At 40.8% G+C, this 20281-nt stretch overlaps 1 protein-coding gene across 1 annotated transcript; it reads right to left on the reverse strand.

Annotated features, from left to right (window-relative positions):
* Positions 1–10423: 10423 nt before the first annotated feature.
* Positions 10424–11853, reverse strand: LOC142521793 (uncharacterized). Its single transcript, XM_075624977.1, has 2 exons — positions 11770–11853; positions 10424–11068 (listed from the first exon to the last, which is right to left on the reverse strand). The coding sequence occupies exons 1-2, from the start codon at positions 11851–11853 to the stop codon at positions 10424–10426; spliced, it is 729 nt and encodes a 242-aa protein (XP_075481092.1).
* Between the last annotated feature and the right edge of the window lie 8428 nt (positions 11854–20281).

Below are 20281 nucleotides of genomic sequence, written 5' to 3' on the forward strand. Positions count from 1 at the left end.
TAGCCACGCATGCATTGCTAGATTTAGGAGCTACACATTCGGTTATATCCAAATCTTTCGTAAAGAGACTAGGAATCATACCGGTGGCAATGGCTTCAGGGTTCAGAGTATCGATTCCATCCGGGGATCAGATGTTCACCTTCAAGATAGTGAAGGGATTGGAACTTTGGTTACAGAAATATGCGGTGCATGAAGATTTGATAGTTCTACCATTGCCAAGTTTGACATTATTCTGGGTATGGACTGGTTTTCTTTGAAAGGAGTTGTCATAGACTTTCGACAGAGGTTGGTATCTGTCCGACGGCCAAGTGGTAAGCCGTTTATATTTGAGGCATCCAGACACCAGCAGTTGCCGCACGTCATTTCCTGCATGTGTGCGAGGAAGCTTATGAAGAGAGGCTGCCAGGCGTTTTTGACCAGCTTTGTATCATTGTCAAAGCCAGTCAATCAAAGGCTAGAGGACGTCGATGTGGTCAAAGAGTTCTCCAGTGTTTTCCCTGACAATGTTTCGGGCATTCCATCAGACAGAGGTGGACTTTTCTATTGAGCTCATGCCAGGTACCGTGCCTATCTCTAAGGCACCCTACCATCTAGCACCTGCCGAGATGAAAGAACTGAAAGATCAGATACATGATTTTCAAGATAAGGGATTCATTCGCCCTAAATTTTCTCCATGGGGCACGCCGGTACTGCTCGTTAAAAAGAAGGATGGCAGCATGAGGTTTTGCATTGACTACCGAGAGCTGAACAGGGTCACAGTCAAGAACAAGTATCCGTTGCCCACGATCGAGAATTCGTTTGATCAGCTTCAGAGAGCATCATTGTTCTCAAAGATAGACCTCTGATCCAAATAACATCAGCTGAAGGTGAGAGAGTATGACGTACATAAGACATCCTTCAGGACGCGATATGGGCACTATGAGTTTATGGTGATACCCTTCGGTTTGACTAACGCGCCCGCGATCTTCATGGATTTCATGAATCGAGTGTATCAGCCATATTTGGATAAGTTCGTCATAGTTTTCATTGACAATATTCTGATCTATTCGACGAGCAGAGATGAGCATAGCCAGCATCTGTGGACCGTACTGCAGACGCTATAGGACAGACAGCTCTATGACAAGTTCAGTAAGTGCAAGTTCTGGGTGACAGAGTGGCGTTCTTGAGCCACATTGTATCTCCGGATGGTATTGAGGTCGACCCCAGTAAGGTCGAGCCAGTCAAAGATTGGCCAGTGCCTAAGAGCGTGACAGAGATCCGTAGCTTCTTGGGATTGGCTCGGTGGTACAGGAAGTTTATTCAGGGCTTCTTTTCCATTGCGGTGCCTATGACCTCTTGAAAAAGAAGAACGCCAAGTGTTTATGGAGATCTGAGTGCCAGGAGAGCTTTGACAGACTGAAGCAAGCATTGACCACTGCACCAGTTCTAGCTATGCCATCAGGGCAGGGAGAGTTCGTGGTTAACACAGATGCTTCGAAGCTCGGTTTGGGCGCGATTCTGATGCAGCATGACAGAGTCATAGCCTACGCGTCCAAACATTTGAAGGTACATGAGAATAATTAGCCGACTCATGACCTCGAGCTAGCAGAAGTGATATTTGCCTTGAAGATTTAGAGATACTATCTGGATTGGGAGAAAGGCATAATTTTCACTGACCAATAGACTGAAGTACTTCTTCACACAGAAAGAGCTGAACATGAGACAAAAGAGATGGCTAGAGCTAGTAAAGTATTATGATTGTGACATTAGCTACCATCCGAGTAAGGCTAATGTGGTTGTAGATGTTCTGAGCAGGAAGCACGCAGTGATTGTTTTTTTTTTGGTACAGAGACCGCTACAGGCGGAGATTTAGAGATTTGAGCTTGAAGTCTATTCCAGGGGCTACGCCCCAAATCTTGCTACTCTGACAGTACAGCCGACATTAAGAGACAAAATTCAGGCAGGGCAGACTTCAGACGAGCAGTTGCAGAAGTCGAGACAAAGGGAGGGGGTTAAGGGCCAGAGAATGTACACAGTTGTGGACGGCAAAGTTAGATATAAAGATCGTCTTCAGATTCTTGACAGTCATTCCCTTAGAGCAGATATCTTGAGCGAGGCCCACAGCGCCCCGTGGATGTATAAGGATCTTTAGACTCTTTATTGGTGGCCGGGCATGAAGCGATATATTATACGATTCGTTTCCGAGCATTTGACTTATCAGCAGGTCAAGGCAGAGCATCAGAGACTGCAGGAAAGCTGAGACCACTCCCTATTATCGAGTGAAATTGGGAGAACATCACCATGGACTTTGTGACAGGGCTTCCAAGGATTACTAGGAGATCTAATGCCATCTGTGTGATAGTTGATTGGCTCACCAAATCAGCTTATTTCATACCGATCAGGAAGGCTTTCACCATGACTCAGTACGTAGAGATTTATATCAAAGAGGTAGTCAGACTGAACGGGATTCCAGTATCCAACGTGTCAAACAGGGATCCGAGGTTTACGTCTGCGTTCTGGAAGAGTCTACACCAGGCATTGGGTATTAAGCTGCTATTCAGTACTGCCTTCCACCCTCACACATACGGACAGTCAGAGAGGATGGCTCAGATTCTGGAGGACCTACTCCAAGTGTAATGCTCAAATTTAAAAAAAATCTGAAAAAAAAGTTAATGTTCATAGGTTACTATTCAAGCGCTGCGGCGATAGAATAGTAGTGCCTAGGCACTAGTTTTGAGCAAATTTGGCGCTGAGGCGCTGGAAAGTGGCGCTGCGGCGCTACAGACATGAAAATTGACTATGTAAGCTTATCTTCACACCTCCAATCAATTTTCTCCTTCTTCTCCATCGAAAACCTTTCTCTCCTTCCATCTCTACATTTCTTCTTAAATCTAAGAGAGATTTGCTCAAGAAAATTTTGAAATGAAGGTAGATTTGTGATCCTCTCATCACGGGCTTCACGATAATGTAAGTATTTCCCATTTTTATTCAAGTTTGGAAATGAGTTGAAATTTAGAATTGATATTTGAGATATTAAAATGTTAAAGATGTTTTATTTGAGTTTGTTTGAATTTAAAAGGGATATGAGAATGGTTTCTTGTTTATGTGTGAAGAACACTTTTTACAACTTCTGTATTTCGTGTATATGATACAGTTGTGTTTGGATTTTGGAGTTAGGGTCTTCATCAAATATGTATATCATCGAGTTAGCTTCGATTTGGTTCAAGAATCACTCAGTTCCATGAATCACTGAAAGAAATATGCTATGTTTACTAAACCTGGTCTAGAATCCCGCGTTTGTGTCCATGTCTTCTGTTTATTCGAATTCTGGTGTTAATCGGTTGGGATTCTGAATTTGGTTCATAATGATACTAAATTGGCTTGATTCCATTGGATATTGAGGAGATTATGCTCAAAATACTAAAATGTGCCAGAAATTCATTGAAGCAGAATTCGTGGGAATGATGTTGTATGTTTCAGATTATGAACGACTAAGTAAATAACTTTGTTGACAAAAGTTTGTGAATTATAATTGTTGGGCTTTGAGTTTTCTTGCATATCCAATTTGCGGATCTTGATTTGAAGCAGTATTGAATTAATTATGAATTTTGTACAAAAACTGCTCTGTTATGATAAATAATTCGAGTTCTTGAGATAGTATACTTCAGAGGTTCAAGACTTCTCAACTACACATTTCGATCTCTTTTGGTAATATTTGAAAGGTAGGTTATGATCGGTAATATACGAGGTAAAAGTATCATTTTTATTTTAAATTGAAAATTCTATGGCTCAATGAATTACTTGTGATTTGATGATGATTGTTGTCTTGAGATGAGTTTGTTGTGATATTGAGATGATGATATTGATTTGCATCATTACATTGCATATTGAGCCACTTGTCGATTCAGATTTGATATGGCGGAGGTCTCCTTGGGTACCCTATGACCATATGATTAACTTGATCTTGAGATTTATTGATAGCCCTAACTTCTGATCATGCACTGCATTATATTGCAACTTTATGAATTTATATGAGCTATTTGTCTTTTCACTTCTCATATATTATTGATTGTATCATACTGGGTTTATACTCACCGTCAAGTCGGCTACCTCTTGTTTTCATGTGTTTGACGGTAGGTGAGGCGAGACTTGGGATGCCATAGTCTAGCTCCAGGCGAGGAGATACGAGTTAGAGTGGGATTCTCAGGTCTTAGGAGCTATTTGATGATCTTTTGATTACTTTGGTTCACTACTTTAGTTTGACATGAGATATTATTTTGTTGAGCTTTATTCGAGATTTTTGAGATTATTGATTCTCGAGAGCCAGAGATGATTGATACAAGATTGAGATGATTATGATATTGTGATTTTATATGTGTTTGATCTATTGTATATCAGACATGGCTACTCGAGGTAGAGGTCGTGGTAGACCTAGATAGAACATACAAGTGGCACAAGATCAGGGCAGTGCTAATCATACTCAGATGGATATAACTCCGACTCCGATGGAGATACTGTTAGTCAGATTTCAGTCTTTGCACCCACCAATGTTGAAGGGTACCGAGAATGCATCAGAGTGTGAGAACTGGTTGGAGAATATGGATCAATTATTTGAATCTCTTAAGTATCCAGATGATCGTAGAATCAAGTTAGTTGTTCATCAGTTATTAGATGTTGCTAAGAGTTGGTGGATCATGACCAAGAAAGCTTTAGAGGGTCGAGGTACGACTGTTACCCGAGATATTTTTAAATCTTAAATTTATCAGCGTTTCTTTCCTACCTCTTACAGGAAAGACAGTGGAGCCGAATTCGCAAATTTAAAGCAGGGAAATCTGAATGTTGATGAATATGTTGCTAAGTTCTCAAATTTACTGAGATTTGCACCTCATGTAGCATCCGATGAAGAAGCTAAGGCCGATCACTTCATAAATGGTCTTAACCCTGATATATTTACCTTGGTTAATACCGGAAGGCCTAACATATTTTGAGGCTCTTGATCGAGCCAAGGGAGCTGAAACCGTAATCATTAGGCAGAGAGGTTCTCAGTATATTCAACGACCGCAACAGCTACATAATCAACAGCAGTTCAGACAGGCTAATATTGGCGGTAATAGTGGCAACATAAGAGAGCAGTTTAGGGCTAGAAGCAAGCAATTTAAGAGGCATGATAGTAATTTTTTGAGTTCTAGTGGATCGAGACAATCTGGTTCAGTTCAGAGCACTGGATATTCAGGCCCGACTTGTGGTCAGTGTGGTGGTAGAAATTATACCGATCAGTGTTGAGGAGTATCGGGAGCTTGCCACTTGTGTAACCAGGTGGGACACTATGCTCAAGTGTGTCCTAACCGTGGCAGTGATATATCTCAGAGTGGGGGATTGTCACGCCCCGAGTCCGAAGTGTCGGTGGCATCCGGCATTGTTTAACAATTACATTGAAAAACAATAAAGCCTCGTATCAAATCAAACCAGTCTTTTTCATAAATAGAGTTTTGTCTTACAATGACAAAAGAATAAACTTTTACATCAGAGTTGCAGAAGCTAAACAAAAGAAAAGGAGTACAATTCTCGATTTTCTGATCTCGAAATCTGATCACCATCCCCAGAACGCTTCTTGCTCTTCCTCGTTTACTTGCTCTTCATTTTTATCTGAAATTGTAAGGGGTGAGTGTTTTGGGAAAACACTCAGCAAGTGGGGGTCGATCGATTCCAAAGATACATATAGAACTTAATTCTTAAAAAAACTTTTTTTTATCATACTTTCAAAATTAACATTCTTAACTTGACAAGACAGAAAAGAATCGAATAATAGACCTAACTTATCAAATGATTCAGAACAAAACAGAAACAATTCAGATCATTTCATAACAGACAAAGACACTGTTACTCATCTCATTTCCATGGTCAAATTGTCTCCAATATGTTAGTCCTTTAAGGGGTGAGGCCAGAACTCGGTTTTATACCCACCGGTGGGGGCCAGACAGAAATGGTTTTCTACCCACCATTGGGGGCCAAACAGAAATGGTTTTATACCCACCATTGGGGGCCAGACAGAATCACAATTCTCGTCCCATTTCAACTTCAAATCGTAACAGTGCAACAGAATTCAGAAATAACAGCCAGAAATTTTCAGATTTTCAGATTTCAAAGTTTTCATACCGACACAGCGGAATCAACGAATTTCGAAGCATAAAAGAGAACACATAATCGATCGAAATTTTAAATAGAACAGATAGCAATTTTCGAAAATGAAGACACACATACATGCATGTCATGATATACATATTCAAGTTTTAAAATACAAACTAATATATATAAAAAGCCCACTTACTGATTTCTTGTACGAAGCTTTCTCTTGAAATTTCGGCAGCACTTCGGCGCAACTCTAACAAACACTGTCTTTGATCGGGAAGCACTTCGGCACAAGGTTTTCGTACTAGACTGCACGAAAATATTTCCTCCTTCTTCCTTGACTTCGGCCGAGACTTGAGGGGTGAGGAGAGGGCCGAAAATTTGGGAGAGTTTTTGAGTGATTTTTGAAGTGCATTCTTGTATGTGACTTTAGGTGGTATTTATAGAAAATTCTTGCCCTTTCACCTTGCCTTGGTCGACCACTTGGAGCACAAGAAATGCCATAATGGTGTGATTAATTGTAGACCAAAATTCCATTTGTTCTCCAAGTTCAAGACTAGTTATAATGGTGGGTTCAAAAGTTCATGCATCCTTAAATGTCACTTTGATTTTCTAAAGGTCATTTCCTGCATCATCAATATGTCCTAGCTCTTAGCTCCTCCCGCAGCTCCTTCATGGTTTAACGCGAAGGTCATTTATTGCACATTTAATTTGTCCGAACTCTTGACTCAACTTATAGCTCCCTTTTTGGTTTTGTTAGGACAAACTTGGTTGAGCTGCTTCGAGCTGACAGATCGTGTCCTTGAGCTGGGGTTTTACTCCTTCCGTGACAATTCTCCGATGGATGCGGTTATTTGCAGCTCGGCCTTCTGTTGAGCTAATCCCTGAGCTTTAAAGTTACTTCCACGAGTTACTAGCTGAAAATCTAAGTTCATAATTAAGTTTATAATTAGAATGAAAGTATTCTGATCTTAGATTAAGCTAAGTTTAAGCTCGTGTATTTCTTACCTTATTTAATTGGGATCGTAAAATCTCAGGTTCTCACATCCCTCCCTCCTTATTGAAAGTTTCGTCCCCGAAACTTGCATTAGCTTGATCATTCAAATAGGTGAGGGTATTGTGACCGCATCTTGTCCTCGAGTTCCCAAGTTGCCTCTCTTTCAGTATGATTTGACTACTGTACCTTGACATAAGGTATTGTCCTGTGCCTCAAAACTTGGTCTTTTGTGTCCACTATTCGAATAGGGACTTCTTCGTATTTGAGTTCTTCGTTGAGGTTTCCTTCAATCATCAGTGGTGCAACTTTGTGTACATGACTCGGGTCTGGGACATACTTCCTCAGTTGTGAGATGTGGAAAACGTTATGTATTCTGGCCATGTCCAGTGGTAACGCTAATCGGTAGGCTAAGGTTCCTACCTTTTCCAGTATCTCGAATGGTCCCACATATCTCGGATTCAACTTTCCGGATTTACTGAATCGAACTACTCCTTTCATAGGGGAGACCTTGACATAAGCTTTCTCATCAATTTCCAACTGTAAGGGTCTTCTCTTCAGGTCGGCCCAGCTCTTTTGCCTATCTTGGGCTGCCTTGAGTCTTTCCTTGATTATTACTACTTTATCAACGGTTAGCTTAATGATTTCTGGTCCGATAACAGCTTTTTCTCCGACCTCGTCCCAATATAGGGGCGACCTACACTTTCTTCCATACAAAGCCTCATACGGAGCCATCTCAATGCTACTATGATAGCTGTTGTTATAAGCGAATTCGATCAGGATAACTGTTCACTCCAATTTCCAGAAAAGTCCAGTGCACATGCCCTCAGCATATCTTCGAGGGTTTGAATTGTCCTTTCGGTTTGGCCATCAGTCTGTGGATGATGACCGTGCTGAGAGTAACCTTGGTTCCCATAGCCTTCTGGAAACTTTTCCAAAATCTTGATACAAATCTTGGATCTCTATTAGACAGAATACTCGCTGGAACTCCATGTAGCCTCACTATGTTGTCCATATACAAAGTGGCTAATTTATCCAAATTATAATTCATCCGTACTGGCAAGAAATGGGCAGACTTGGTCAATCTGTCAATGATTACCCAGATCCCATCGTGACCCTGCCTTGATCGTGGTAGTCCTACTACGAAATCCAAGGAGATGTTATCCCACTTCCACTCTGGTATTTCCAATGGTTGTAAAAGTCTTCCAGGCCTTTGATGTTCCGCCTTGACTTGTTGACAGACCAAACACTTTGCAACAAAGACAGCTACGTCTTTCTTCATACCGTTCCACCAGTAATTATTTTTTAAGTCTCTGTACATTTTGGTACTCCCTGGATGTACTGAAAATCTCGATTTATGTGCCTCGGCCATTACTTCTTCTCGAATTCCATCGACGTTTGGCACATACAATCGTCCTTTCATCCCGAGTATTCCATTTTCATCAATTTGAAATTCTGGAACTTTTGCTTCTTGGATTTGTTCTTGAATTTTAAGGATGGAGGTGTCTTGACTCTGCTTCAACTTGATGGTCTCTCGGAGGTTTGGTTGCACTGATAGGGAATTTAAGTTCACCTTCCCAGGGTTCCTTCGACTCAACGCATCTGCCACCTTATTTGCCTTACCCGGATGGTAATTGATTGATAGGTCATAGTCCTTGAGAAGTTCCATCCATCTTCTTTGTCTCATGTTTAATTTCTTTTGAGTGAAAATGTACTTGAGGCTCTGGTGATCAGTAAAAACTTTGCATTTTACTCCATAAAGGTAGTGCCTCAAGATTTTAAGCGCAAATACTACTGCGGCTAACTCCAAGTCATGAGTAGGGTAATTCTGCTCATATGGTTTCAATTTCCGTGAGGCATAAGCGATTACCTGACCCTCTTGCATAAGCACACACCCCAATCCTTCCTTTGATGCGTCACTTATACAGTGAAATTCTTACCATCCTCGGGAAAAATGAGTACTGGTGTGGATGCGAGTTTTGTCTTCAGGGTTTCGAAACTCTTTTCACAAGCTTCATTCCAAATGAATTTCGAATTTTTCTGAGTAAGTTTGTTGAGTGGAATGGCTATTGAAGAAAATCCTTCCACAAATTTTCTATAGTAGCCTGCTAATCCCAGAAAACTTCTTACTTCAGTCACTATCTTTGGTTGTGGCCAATCCTTGGTTGCCTCTACCTTCTTAGGATCTACTGACACTCCTAATTCAGAAATTATATGCCCTAAGAACGCCACACTTTTTAACCAAAATTCACATTTCTTGAATTTGGCGTATAGTTCCTTTTCTCGAAGTGTCTGCAAAGTGAGACGTAGATGCTCTTTGTGTTCTTCTTCACTTGGTGAGTACACAAGGATATCATCTATGAAGACAACTACAAACTTATCGAGATATGGTTTGAATACCAGATTCATAAGGTCCATGAATGCTGCAGTAGCATTTGTTAGACCAAAATGCATTACCGTGAATTCGTAATGTCCATATCTTGTCCTAAAAGCAGTTTTAGAGATGTCTTCTGCTTTGACCTTCAACTGATGGTAACCAGATCTTAGATCTAGTTTTGAGAAGACCTTGGCTCCCTTTAACTGGTCGAAAAGATCATCTATTCTTGGGAGTGGGTAGTTATTCTTTATGGTGATCTTGTTCAACTCCCGGTAGTCGATGCATAGCCTCATGCTTCCGTCCTTTTTCTTTACAAAAAGCACTAGGGCTCCCCACGGGGATGCACTGGGGCGAATCTGCTTCTTGTCTAGTAATTCCTGCAGTTGCTCCTTTAGCTCTTTTAATTCGGCTGGAGCCTATCGGTATGGTGCCTTTGATATTGGCGCAGCACCAGGGACCAAATTGATTTCAAATTCTACTTCCCTATCTGGTATCTCTCCCGGTAGTTCCTCGGGGAAAACGTCTAGAAATTCTTGAACAATTGGAATATCCTCCAACCTTGGGACTTCTTCTTCTTTGATTTCATTGATCACTGCCAGATAAATTTCTTCTCCTCCTCTTATGGCTTTCCAGGCTTGTGAGGCAGATAACAGAGATTTTCTTTCTTTTGATTTTCCATCGAATAAAATCTCTTCTTCATGAGGAGTCTGGAGTCTAACATTTTTCTTTTGGCAGTCCACAATGGCATGGTATTTAGCTAACCAATCCATTCAAAGAATGATGCCAAACTCAACCATATTGAGTTGAATCAATTCTGCTTCAAAAATTTGTTTGCTGATACAAATTTTACAGTTTCGATACATTTTTTGGGTCTCAATTATTTTACTTGCCGGTGTTGCTACTCTTAATGGTTCACTAAGAGTATCATGTTCGAGTTTAAGCTTCTAAGCAAATCTTTTAGACACGAATGAGTGTGTAGCACCACAATCAAATAAGGTATAAGCAGGCATTTCATTGAGTAAGATAGTACCTGCCACCACTTCATTGGTATCATCAGCTTCCTCTTGGGTGATTGTATATACCCGTGCATTGGTCTTGTTTTCATTTTTCTTGTTGGGTCCCGCCCCTTTGTCCTTGTTGTCTGGACAATCTTTTATCCTATGACCCACTTGTCCACACTTGAAACACGCACCTATCTTCCGATAGCATTCTCCGGTATGATACTGTTTACAGGTGTAGCAGCACTTCCCTTCCCTATTGCCAGTACTGTTAAAATTTCCTCTTGGAGGCCTACTCGAATAATTTGATTTCCTAAACTTGGGACCATTCTGAGTAAATTGACTGGTCATCGGTCTTTTGTTCTTGTTTTCTTCCTCACGACGCTTGATATCAGTTTCTGCGCTCATTGCCGCGCCCATCAAATCTGCAAAGCTGTTTGGCTTGAACACTGCCAATGCTGACTGAATTCGACTGTTGAGTCCCTTCTTGAAACGATGCATTTTTAACGTTTCATCCGACATGATTGTTGGGACGTAGGTTCCCAGATCGTTGAATCGGGAAGTGTATTCCATTACTGACATGTCCGGAGCCTGTTTGAAATTTTCAAATTCACTTAACTTCTGTAGTCGAAATTCAGCGGGATAGTATTGTCTCAAAAATTCTCTCTTAAAAATCTGCCATGTGATCTCTTCCACTTCTGCCAAAGATGGCGACACTGTTTCCCACCATTTCCTAGCTCGGTCTTCCAAAAACGGTGTTACAACCTCCACTATCAGCTCTTCAGGTATCTCCAGTAAATTTAGTTGTGTTTCGACGTTCTTGAGCCAGTTGTGGCTGACCTTTGGGTCTGGGTTCCCATCGAAAGTTGGAACTCGATTCCTTCTGAGAGATTCGTAATGGTACTTAATCCCACGCGGTTGCGATTCAGGTGGTGGTTGGATGGCGTTAGCCAATGGGTTCACGAATCCTTGCAACGTCGCAGCTACGATAGTGGCTATTGCCATCATATCCTCTTGACTGATATTCACTCTTGGTGGTGGTGGTGGTGGTGGGTTTTCATCTTGGTTGGCGCCACGAGGGTTACGGTTGTTTCGGGGTGGTCTACCTGCCATTTCCTATAAACAGGTATTTTATTAATTTGTTTGCCACAATATTTAATCAAAGAAATAATTTCATTAAATTGTAAAATTTTTCATACAACCAAATATTTTTCAAAACAAATGATTAATCAAATAATTCTAGATACAATCGAAGCCTATTCTAGGACTTTCTCTCCCTACTCGTCTATTACTTCTCCGTCTCCTACTGCCTCGTTAATTTTTTCCTTCACAGGGTTCTCTTCCAGTTGTTCTATGAGTTCTTCCATTTTGACCATCTTATTTTGTAGGTGCTCAATGTAATTCTGCAGTTGTGTGTTGTGGTGATCGAGATTGTTTACTTGATCCTGTAGTTCTTGTATTGTTGATTGGCTTACTTTTTCATCGATTTCTTGCTCTTCAATCCGCTCCTGAAGACGACGTTGGGTTTTGAGAAGACTATTTTCCCGAATTTCGAGCGTAAAAATCCTATCTTGCGCTTTCTTCAACTCTTGCTTGGTGATCTCGTGCTGACGCTCTGACTCTAGATGATAAGCCGCGTAACGTCTAACGTCTTTGCGTAGTTTCTTCTCTTCCACTCTGGCCTCACGAAGATCGTCCATCATGCACACGTTATTTCCGTCCAACTGATAGTTATCTCTTTATCATTCTTTTCTTTCAGTGTTTTAATTTCTGACTCCTTTTCTTGAAGTTGTTTCTAAAGTTCATTTATAATGCTTTGAAAGTCCATGTTGGTTTCCTACAAAAAACATTTAAATAAGATACTCATCCATTCTTAAATATGCAATAAGATAATAGAAAGTTTAAAAATAGTTTGGTACACATATTATTTTCTTAGTCACAAGTTTACTACATTCCAGATACTTTATTATAATGCTAATCTAATCGAACATCTCTCCGCCGTCGCTGTCACTGGCACTGTCGTCTCCGGCCACCTCCACCGGTGCTACCTCCTCTTACTCCATGTTCTCTATCACATAATATAGGTAGTTCTTCTGATCCTTAAGTCTGTCCATAGCGCTGTGGAGCTTCGAAATGTACCGATCCTGCCTGGCGTTGTACTCCTCCTGGCGCTGACGGGCCTGAGCAGCACGTTCACGCTCTATCTCCACTCTCTCCAATAAATCCTTGTTAAGTTCAACTAAGCGTGTGATGCGAATGAAATCGGTCGGTATCTGCAACAGATGGCTCTCCACCAAGTCCAGATGATGAGTCAATCGCTGTACATCAGTCTCAAGTATGTGTCTAACCTCACTAAGCTCTTGTTTCTCCAATCTTTCCTTGGCTAGTTGCGCTTTCAAAGTCGCGATTTCCCTAGTCTGATTATCAATCGTGAGCTGACGCATGCGAAGGGCAGCCTGAGCGCGAGTACGTGGAGCAGCCGTTTCCTAGGATAAAAATCGAAAGTAAAGCATCAGAATCGTAGAAAGGCACAAATAGTAGAAACAAAGTTGTTGTGGAAAATTTTCGATACTCAGAATTTGTGGGATGATCGAATGGATAGATTTTTGAAGTCTATTCAAAATTTAGGAAACAGATGAAAGATAGACTTCAAGAACGGATGAAAGTTGGACTCAAATTGGGATACACTAGGCTTTTGCCAAAATTTGACTTCGCCAAATTTTGTCTGTCAAAATCTCAGCGGGATTATGAAACTAGTAGCCATGATACCACTAAAATGTCACGCCCCGAGTCCGAAGCGTCGGTGACATCCGGCATTGTTTAACAATTAGATTGAAAAACAATAAAGCCTCGTATCAAATCAAACCAGTCTTTTTCATAAATATAGTATTGTCTTACAATGACAAAAGAATAAACTTTTACATCAGAGTTGCAGAAGCTAAACAAAAGAAAAGGAGTACAATTCTCGATTTCCTGATCTCGAAATCTGATCACCATCCCCAGAACGCTTCTTGCTCCTCCCCGTTTACTTGCTCTTCATTTTTATCTGAAGTTGTAAGGGGTGAGTGTTTTGGGAAAACACTCATCAAGTGGGGGTCGATCGATTTCAAAGATACATATAGAACTTAATTCTTAAAAAAACTTTTCTTTATCATACTTTCAAAATTAACATTCTTAACTTGACAAGACGGAAAAGAATCGAATAATAGACCGAACTTATCAAATGATTCAGAACAAAACAGAAACAATTCAGATCATTTCATAACAGACAAAAACACTGTTACTCATCTCATTTCCATGGTCAAATTGTCCCCAATATGTTAGTCCTCTAAGGGGTGAGGCCAGAACTCGGTTTTATACCCACCGGTGGGGGCAAGACAGAAATGGTTTTCTACCCACCATTGGGGGCCAAACAGAAATTGTTTTATACCCACCATTGGGGGCCAGACAGAATCACAATTCTCGTCCCATTTCAACTTCAAATCGTAACAGTGCAACAGAATTCAGAAATAACAGCCAGAAATTTTCAGATTTTCAGATTTCAAAGTTTTCATACGGACACAGCGGAATCAACGAATTTCGAAGCATAAAAGAGAACACATAATCGATCGAAATTTTAAATAGAACAGATAACAATTTTCGAAAATGAAGACACAAATACATGCATGTCATGATATACATATTCAAGTTTTAAAATACAAACGAATATATATCAAAAGCCCACTTACTGATTTCTTGTACGAAGCTTTCTCTTGAAATTTCGGCAGCACTTCGGCGCAACTCTAACAAACACTGTCTTTGATCGGGAAGCACTTCGGCACAAGGTTTTTGTACTAGACTGCACGAAAATATTTCCTCTTTCTTCCTTGACTTCGGCCGAGACTTGAGGGGTGAGGAGAGGGCCGAAAATTTGGGAGAGTTTTTGAGTGATTTTTGAAGTGCATTCTTGTATGTGACTTTAGGTGGTATTTATAGAAAATTCTTGCCCTTTCACCTTGCCTTGGTCGACCATTGGAGCACAAGAAATGCCATAATGGTGTGATTAATTGTAGACCAAAATTCCATTTGTTCTCCAAGTTCAAGACTATTTATAATGGTGGGTTCAAAAGTTCATGCATCCTTAAATGTCACCTTGATTTTCTAAAGGTCATTTCCTGCATCATCAATATGTCTTAGCTCCTCCCGCAGCTCCTTCATGGTTTAATGGGAAGGTCATTTCTTGCACATTTAATTTGTCCGAACTCTTGACTCAACTTATAGCTCCCTTTTTGGTTTTGTTAGGACAAACTTGGTTGAGCTGCTTCGAGCTGACAGATCGTGTCCTTGAGCTGGGGTTTTACTCCTTCCGTGACAATTCTCCGATGGATGCGGTTATTTGCAGCTCGGCCTTCTGTTGAGCTAATCCCTGAGCTTTGAAGTTACTTCCACGAGTTACTAGCTGAAAATCTAAGTTCATAATTTAGTTTATAATTAGAATGAAAGTATTCTGATCTTAGATTAAGCTAAGTTTTAAGCTCGTGTATTTCTTACCTTAATTAATTGGGATCGTAAAATCTCGGGTTCTCACATCCCTCCCTCCTTATTAAAAGTTTCGTCCCCGAAACTTGCATTAGCTTGATCATTCAAATAGGTGAGGGTATTGTGACCGCATCTTGTCCTCGAGTTCCCAAGTTGCCTCTCTTTCAGTATGATTTGACTACTGTACCTTGACATAAGGTATTGTCCTGTGCCTCAAAACTTGGTCTTTTGTGTCCACTATTCGAATAGGGACTTCTTCGTATTTGAGTTCTTCGTTGAGGTTTCCTTCAATCATCAGTGGTGCAACTTTGAGTACATGACTCGGGTCTGGGACATACTTCCTCAGTTGTGAGATGTGGAAAACGTTATGTATTCTGGCCATGTCCAGTGGTAACGCTAATCGGTAGGCTAAGGTTCCTACCTTTTCCAGTATCTCGAATGGTCCCACATATCTCGGATTCAACATTCCGGATTTACTGAATCGAACTACTCCTTTCATAGGGGAGACCTTGACATAAGCTTTCTCATCAATTTCCAACTGTAAGGGTCTTCTCTTCAGGTCGGCCCAGCTCTTTTGCCTATCTTGGGCTGCCTTGAGTCTTACCTTGATTATTACTACTTTATCAACGGTTAGCTTAATGATTTCTGGTCCGGTAACAGCTTTTTCTCCGACCTCGTCCCAATATAGGGGCGACCTACACTTTCTTCCATAAAAGCCTCATACGGAGCCATCTCAATGCTACTATGATAGCTGTTGTTATAAGCGAATTCGATCAAGGTAACTGTTCACTCCAATTTCCAGAAAAGTCCAGTGCACATGCCCTCAGCATATCTTCGAGGGTTTGAATTGTCCTTTCGGTTTGGCCATCAGTCTGTGGATGATAGGCCGTGCTGAGAGTAACCTTGGTTCCCGTAGCCTTCTGGAAACTTTTCCAAAATCTTGATACAAATCTTGGATCTCTATCAGACAGAATACTCGCTGAAACTCCATGTAACCTCACGATGTTGTCCATATAAAAAGTGGCTAATTTATCCAAATTATAATTCATCCGTACTGGCAAGAAATGGGCAGACTTGGTCAATCTGTCAATGATTACCCAGATCCCATCGTGACCCTGCCTTGATCGTGGTAGTCCTACTACGTAATCCAAGGAGATGTTATCCCACTTCCACTCTGGTATTTCCAATGGTTGTAAAAGTCTTCCAGGCCTTTGATGTTCCGCCTTGACTTGTTGACAGACCAAACACTTTGCAACAAAGACAGCTACGTCTTTCTTCATACCGTTCCACCAGTAATTATTTTTTAAGTCTCTGTACATTTTGGTACTCCCTGGATGTACTGAAAATCTCGATTTATGTGCCTCGGCCATTACTTCTTCTCGAATTCCATCGACGTTTGGCACATACAATCGTCCTTTCATCCCGAGTATTCCATTTTCATCAATTTGAAATTCTGGAACTTTTGCTTCTTGGATTTGTTCTTGAATTTTAAGGATGGAGGTGTCTTGACTCTGCTTCAACTTGATGGTCTCTCGGAGGTTTGGTTGCACTGATAGGGAATTTAAGTTCACCTTCCCAGGGTTCCTTCGACTCAACGCATCTGCCACCTTATTTGCCTTACCCGGATGGTAATTGATTGATAGGTCATAGTCCTTGAGAAGTTCCATCCATCTTCTTTGTCTCATGTTTAATTTCTTTTGAGTGAAAATGTACTTGAGGCTCTGGTGATCAGTAAAAACTTTGCATTTTACTCCATAAAGGTAGTGCCTCAAGATTTTAAGCGCAAATACTACTGTGGCTAACTCCAAGTCATGAGTGGGGTAATTCTGCTCATATGGTTTCAATTTCCGTGAGGCATAAGCGATTACCTGACCCTCTTGCATAAGCACACACCCCAATCCTTCCTTTGATGCGTCACTGTATACAGTGAAATTCTTACCATCCTTGGGAAAAATGAGTACTGGTGTGGATGCGAGTTTTGTCTTCAGGGTTTCGAAACTCTTTTCACAAGCTTCATTCCAAATGAATTTCGAATTTTTCTGAGTATGTTTGGTGAGTGGAATGGCTATTGAAGAAAATCCTTCCACAAATTTTCTATAGTAGCCTGCTAATCCCAGAAAACTTCTTACTTCAGTCACTGTCTTTGGTTGTGGCCAATCCTTGATTGCCTCTACCTTCTTAGGATCTACTGACACTCCTAATTCAGAAATTATATGCCCTAAGAACGCCACACTTTTTAACCAAAATTCACATTTCTTGAATTTGGTGTATAGTTCCTTTTCTCGAAGTGTCTGCAAAGTGAGACGTAGATGCTCTTTGTGTTCTTCTTCACTTGGTGAGTACACAAGGATATCATCTATGAAGACAACTACGAACTTATCGAGATATGGTTTGAATACCCGATTCATAAGGTCCATGAATGCTGCAGTAGCATTTGTTAGACCAAAATGCATTACCGTGAATTCGTAATGTCCATATCTTGTCCTAAAAGCAGTTTTAGGGATGTCTTCTGCTTTGACCTTCAACTGATGGTAACCAGATCTTAGATCTAGTTTTGAGAAGACCTTGGCTCCCTTTAACTGGTCGAAAAGATCATCTATTCTTGGGAGTGGGTAGTTATTCTTTATGGTGATCTTTTTCAACTCCCGGTAGTCGATGCATAGCCTCATGCTTCCGTCCTTTTTCTTTACAAAAAGCACTGGGCTCCCCACGGGGATGCACTGGGGCGAATCTGCTTTTTGTCTAGTAATTCGTGCAGTTGCTCCTTTAGCTCTTTTAATTCGGCTGGAGCCTATCGGTATGGTGCCTTTGATATTGGCGCAGCACCAGGGACCAAATTGATTTCAAATTCTACTTCCCTATCTGGTATCTCTCCCGGTAGTTCCTCGGGGAAAACGTCTGGAAATTCTTGAACAATTGGAATATCCTCCAACCTTGGGACTTCTTCTTCTTTGATTTCATTGATCACTGCCAGATAAATTTCTTCTCCTCCTTTTATGGCTTTCCAGACTTGTGAGGCAGATAACAGAGATTTTCTTTCTTTTGATTTTCCATCGAATAAAATCTCTTCTTCATGAGGAGTCTGGAGTCTAACATTTTTCATTTGACAGTCCACAATGGCATGGTATTTAGCTAACCAATCCATTCCAAGAATGATGCCAAACTCAACCATATTGATTTGAATCAATTCTGCTTCAAAAATTTGTTTGCTGATACAAATTTTACAGTTTCGATACATTTTTTGGGTCTCAATTATTTTACTTGCCGGTGTTGCTACTCTATATGGTTCACTAAGAGTATCATGCTCGAGTTTAAGCTTCTTAGCAAATCTTCTAGACACGAATGAGTGTGTAGCACCACAATCAAATAAGGTATAAGCAGGCATTTCATTGAGTAAGATAGTACCTGCCACCACTTCATTGGTATCATCAGCTTCCTCTTGGGTGATTGTATATACCCGTGCATTGGTCTTGTTTTCATTTTTCTTGTTGGGTCCCGCCCCTTTGTCCTTGTTGTCTGGACAATATTTTATCCTATGACCCACTTGTCCACACTTGAAACACGCACCTATCTTCCATTAGCATTCTCCGGTATGATACTGTTTACAGGTGTCGCACCACTTCCCTTCCCTATTGCCAGTACTGTTAAAATTTCCTCTTGGAGGCCTACTCGAATAATTTGGTTTCCTAAACTTGGGACCATTCTGAGTAAATTGACTGCTCATCGGTCTTTTGTTCTTGTTTTCTTCCTCACGACGCTTGATATCAGTTTCTGCGCTCATTGTCGCGCCCATCAAATCTGCAAAGCTGTTTGGCTTGAACACTGCCAATGCTGACTGAATTCGACTGTTGAGTCCCTTCTTGAAACGATGCATTTTTAACGTTTCATCCGACATGATTGTTGGGACGTAGGTTCCCAGATCGTTGAATCGGGAAGTGTATTCCATTACTGACATGTCCAGAGCCTGTTTGAAATTTTCAAATTCACTTAACTTCTGTAGTCGAAATTCAGCGGGATAGTATTGTCTCAAAAATTCTCTCTTAAAAATCTGCCATGTGATCTCTTCCACTTCTGCCAAAGATGGCGACACAGTTTCCCACCATTTCCTAGCTCGGTCTTCCAAAAACGGTGTTACAACCTCCACTATCAGCTCTTCAGGTATCTCCAGTAAATTTAGTTGTGTTTCGACGTTCTTGAGCCAGTTGTGGCTGACCTTTGGGTCTGGGTTCCCATCGAAAGTTGGAACTCGATTCCTTCTGAGAGATTCATAATGGTACTTAATCCCACGCGGTTGCGGTTCAGGTGGTGGTTGGATGGCTTTAGCCAATGGGTTCACGAATCCATGCAACGTCGCAGCTACGATAGTGGCTATTGTCATCATATCCTCTTGACTGAGATTCACTCTTGGTGGTGGTGGTGGTGGTGGGTTTTCATCTTGGTTGGCGCCACGAGGGTTACGGTTGTTTCGGGGTGGTCTACCTGCCATTTCCTATAAACAGGTATTTTATTAATTTGTTTGCCACAATATTTAATCAAAGAAATAATTTCATTAAATTGTAAAATTTTTCATACAACCAAATATTTTTCAAAACAAATGATTAATCAAATAATTCTAGATACAATCGAAGCCTATTCTAGGACTTTCTCTCCCTACTCGTCTATTACTTCTCCGTCTCCTTCTGCCTCGTTAATTTCTTCCTCCACAGGGTTCCCTTCCAGTTGTTCTATGAGTTCTTCCATATTGACCATCTTATTTTGTAGGTGCTCAATGTAATTCTGCAGTTGTGTGTTTTGGTGATCGAGATTGTTTACTTGATCCTGTAGTTCTTGTATTGTTGATTGGCTCACTTTTTCATCGATTTCTTGCTCTTCAATCCGCTCCTGAAGACGACGTTGGGTTTTGAGAAGACTATTTTCCCGAATTTCGAGCGTAAAAATCCTATCTTGCGCTTTCTTCAACTCTTGCTTGGTGATCTCGTGCTGACGCTCTGACTCTAGATGATAAGCCGCGTAACGTCTAATGTCTTTGCGTAGTTTCTTCTCTTCCACTCTGGCCTCACGAAGATCGTCCATCATGCACACGTTATTTCCGTCCAACTGATAGTTATCTCTCTCAAGTTTATCATTCTTTTCTTTCAGTGTTTTAATTTCTGACTCTTTTTCTTGAAGTTGTTTCTAAAGTTCATTTATAATGCTTTGAAAGTCCATGTTGGTTTCCTACAAAAAACATTTAAATAAGATACTCATCCATTCTTAAATATGCAATAAGATAATAGAAAGTTTAAA

This window comes from Primulina tabacum, chromosome 13 (assembly GCF_025594145.1).
Source record: "Primulina tabacum isolate GXHZ01 chromosome 13, ASM2559414v2, whole genome shotgun sequence".
Classification (NCBI taxonomy): Eukaryota; Viridiplantae; Streptophyta; class Magnoliopsida; order Lamiales; family Gesneriaceae; genus Primulina; species Primulina tabacum.

Bases quoted from the DNA above. Each gene is read 5' to 3' on its own strand.
- LOC142521793 (XM_075624977.1), bottom strand. From the start codon at position 11,853: ATGGTCAAAATGGAAGAACTCATAGAACAACTGGAAGAGAACCCTGTG. The intron at 11,069-11,769 runs GTAATAGACGAG...AATTTCAAACAG, and splicing joins AGGCAGTAGGAGACGGAGAA to GCTCCGGACATGTCAGTAAT.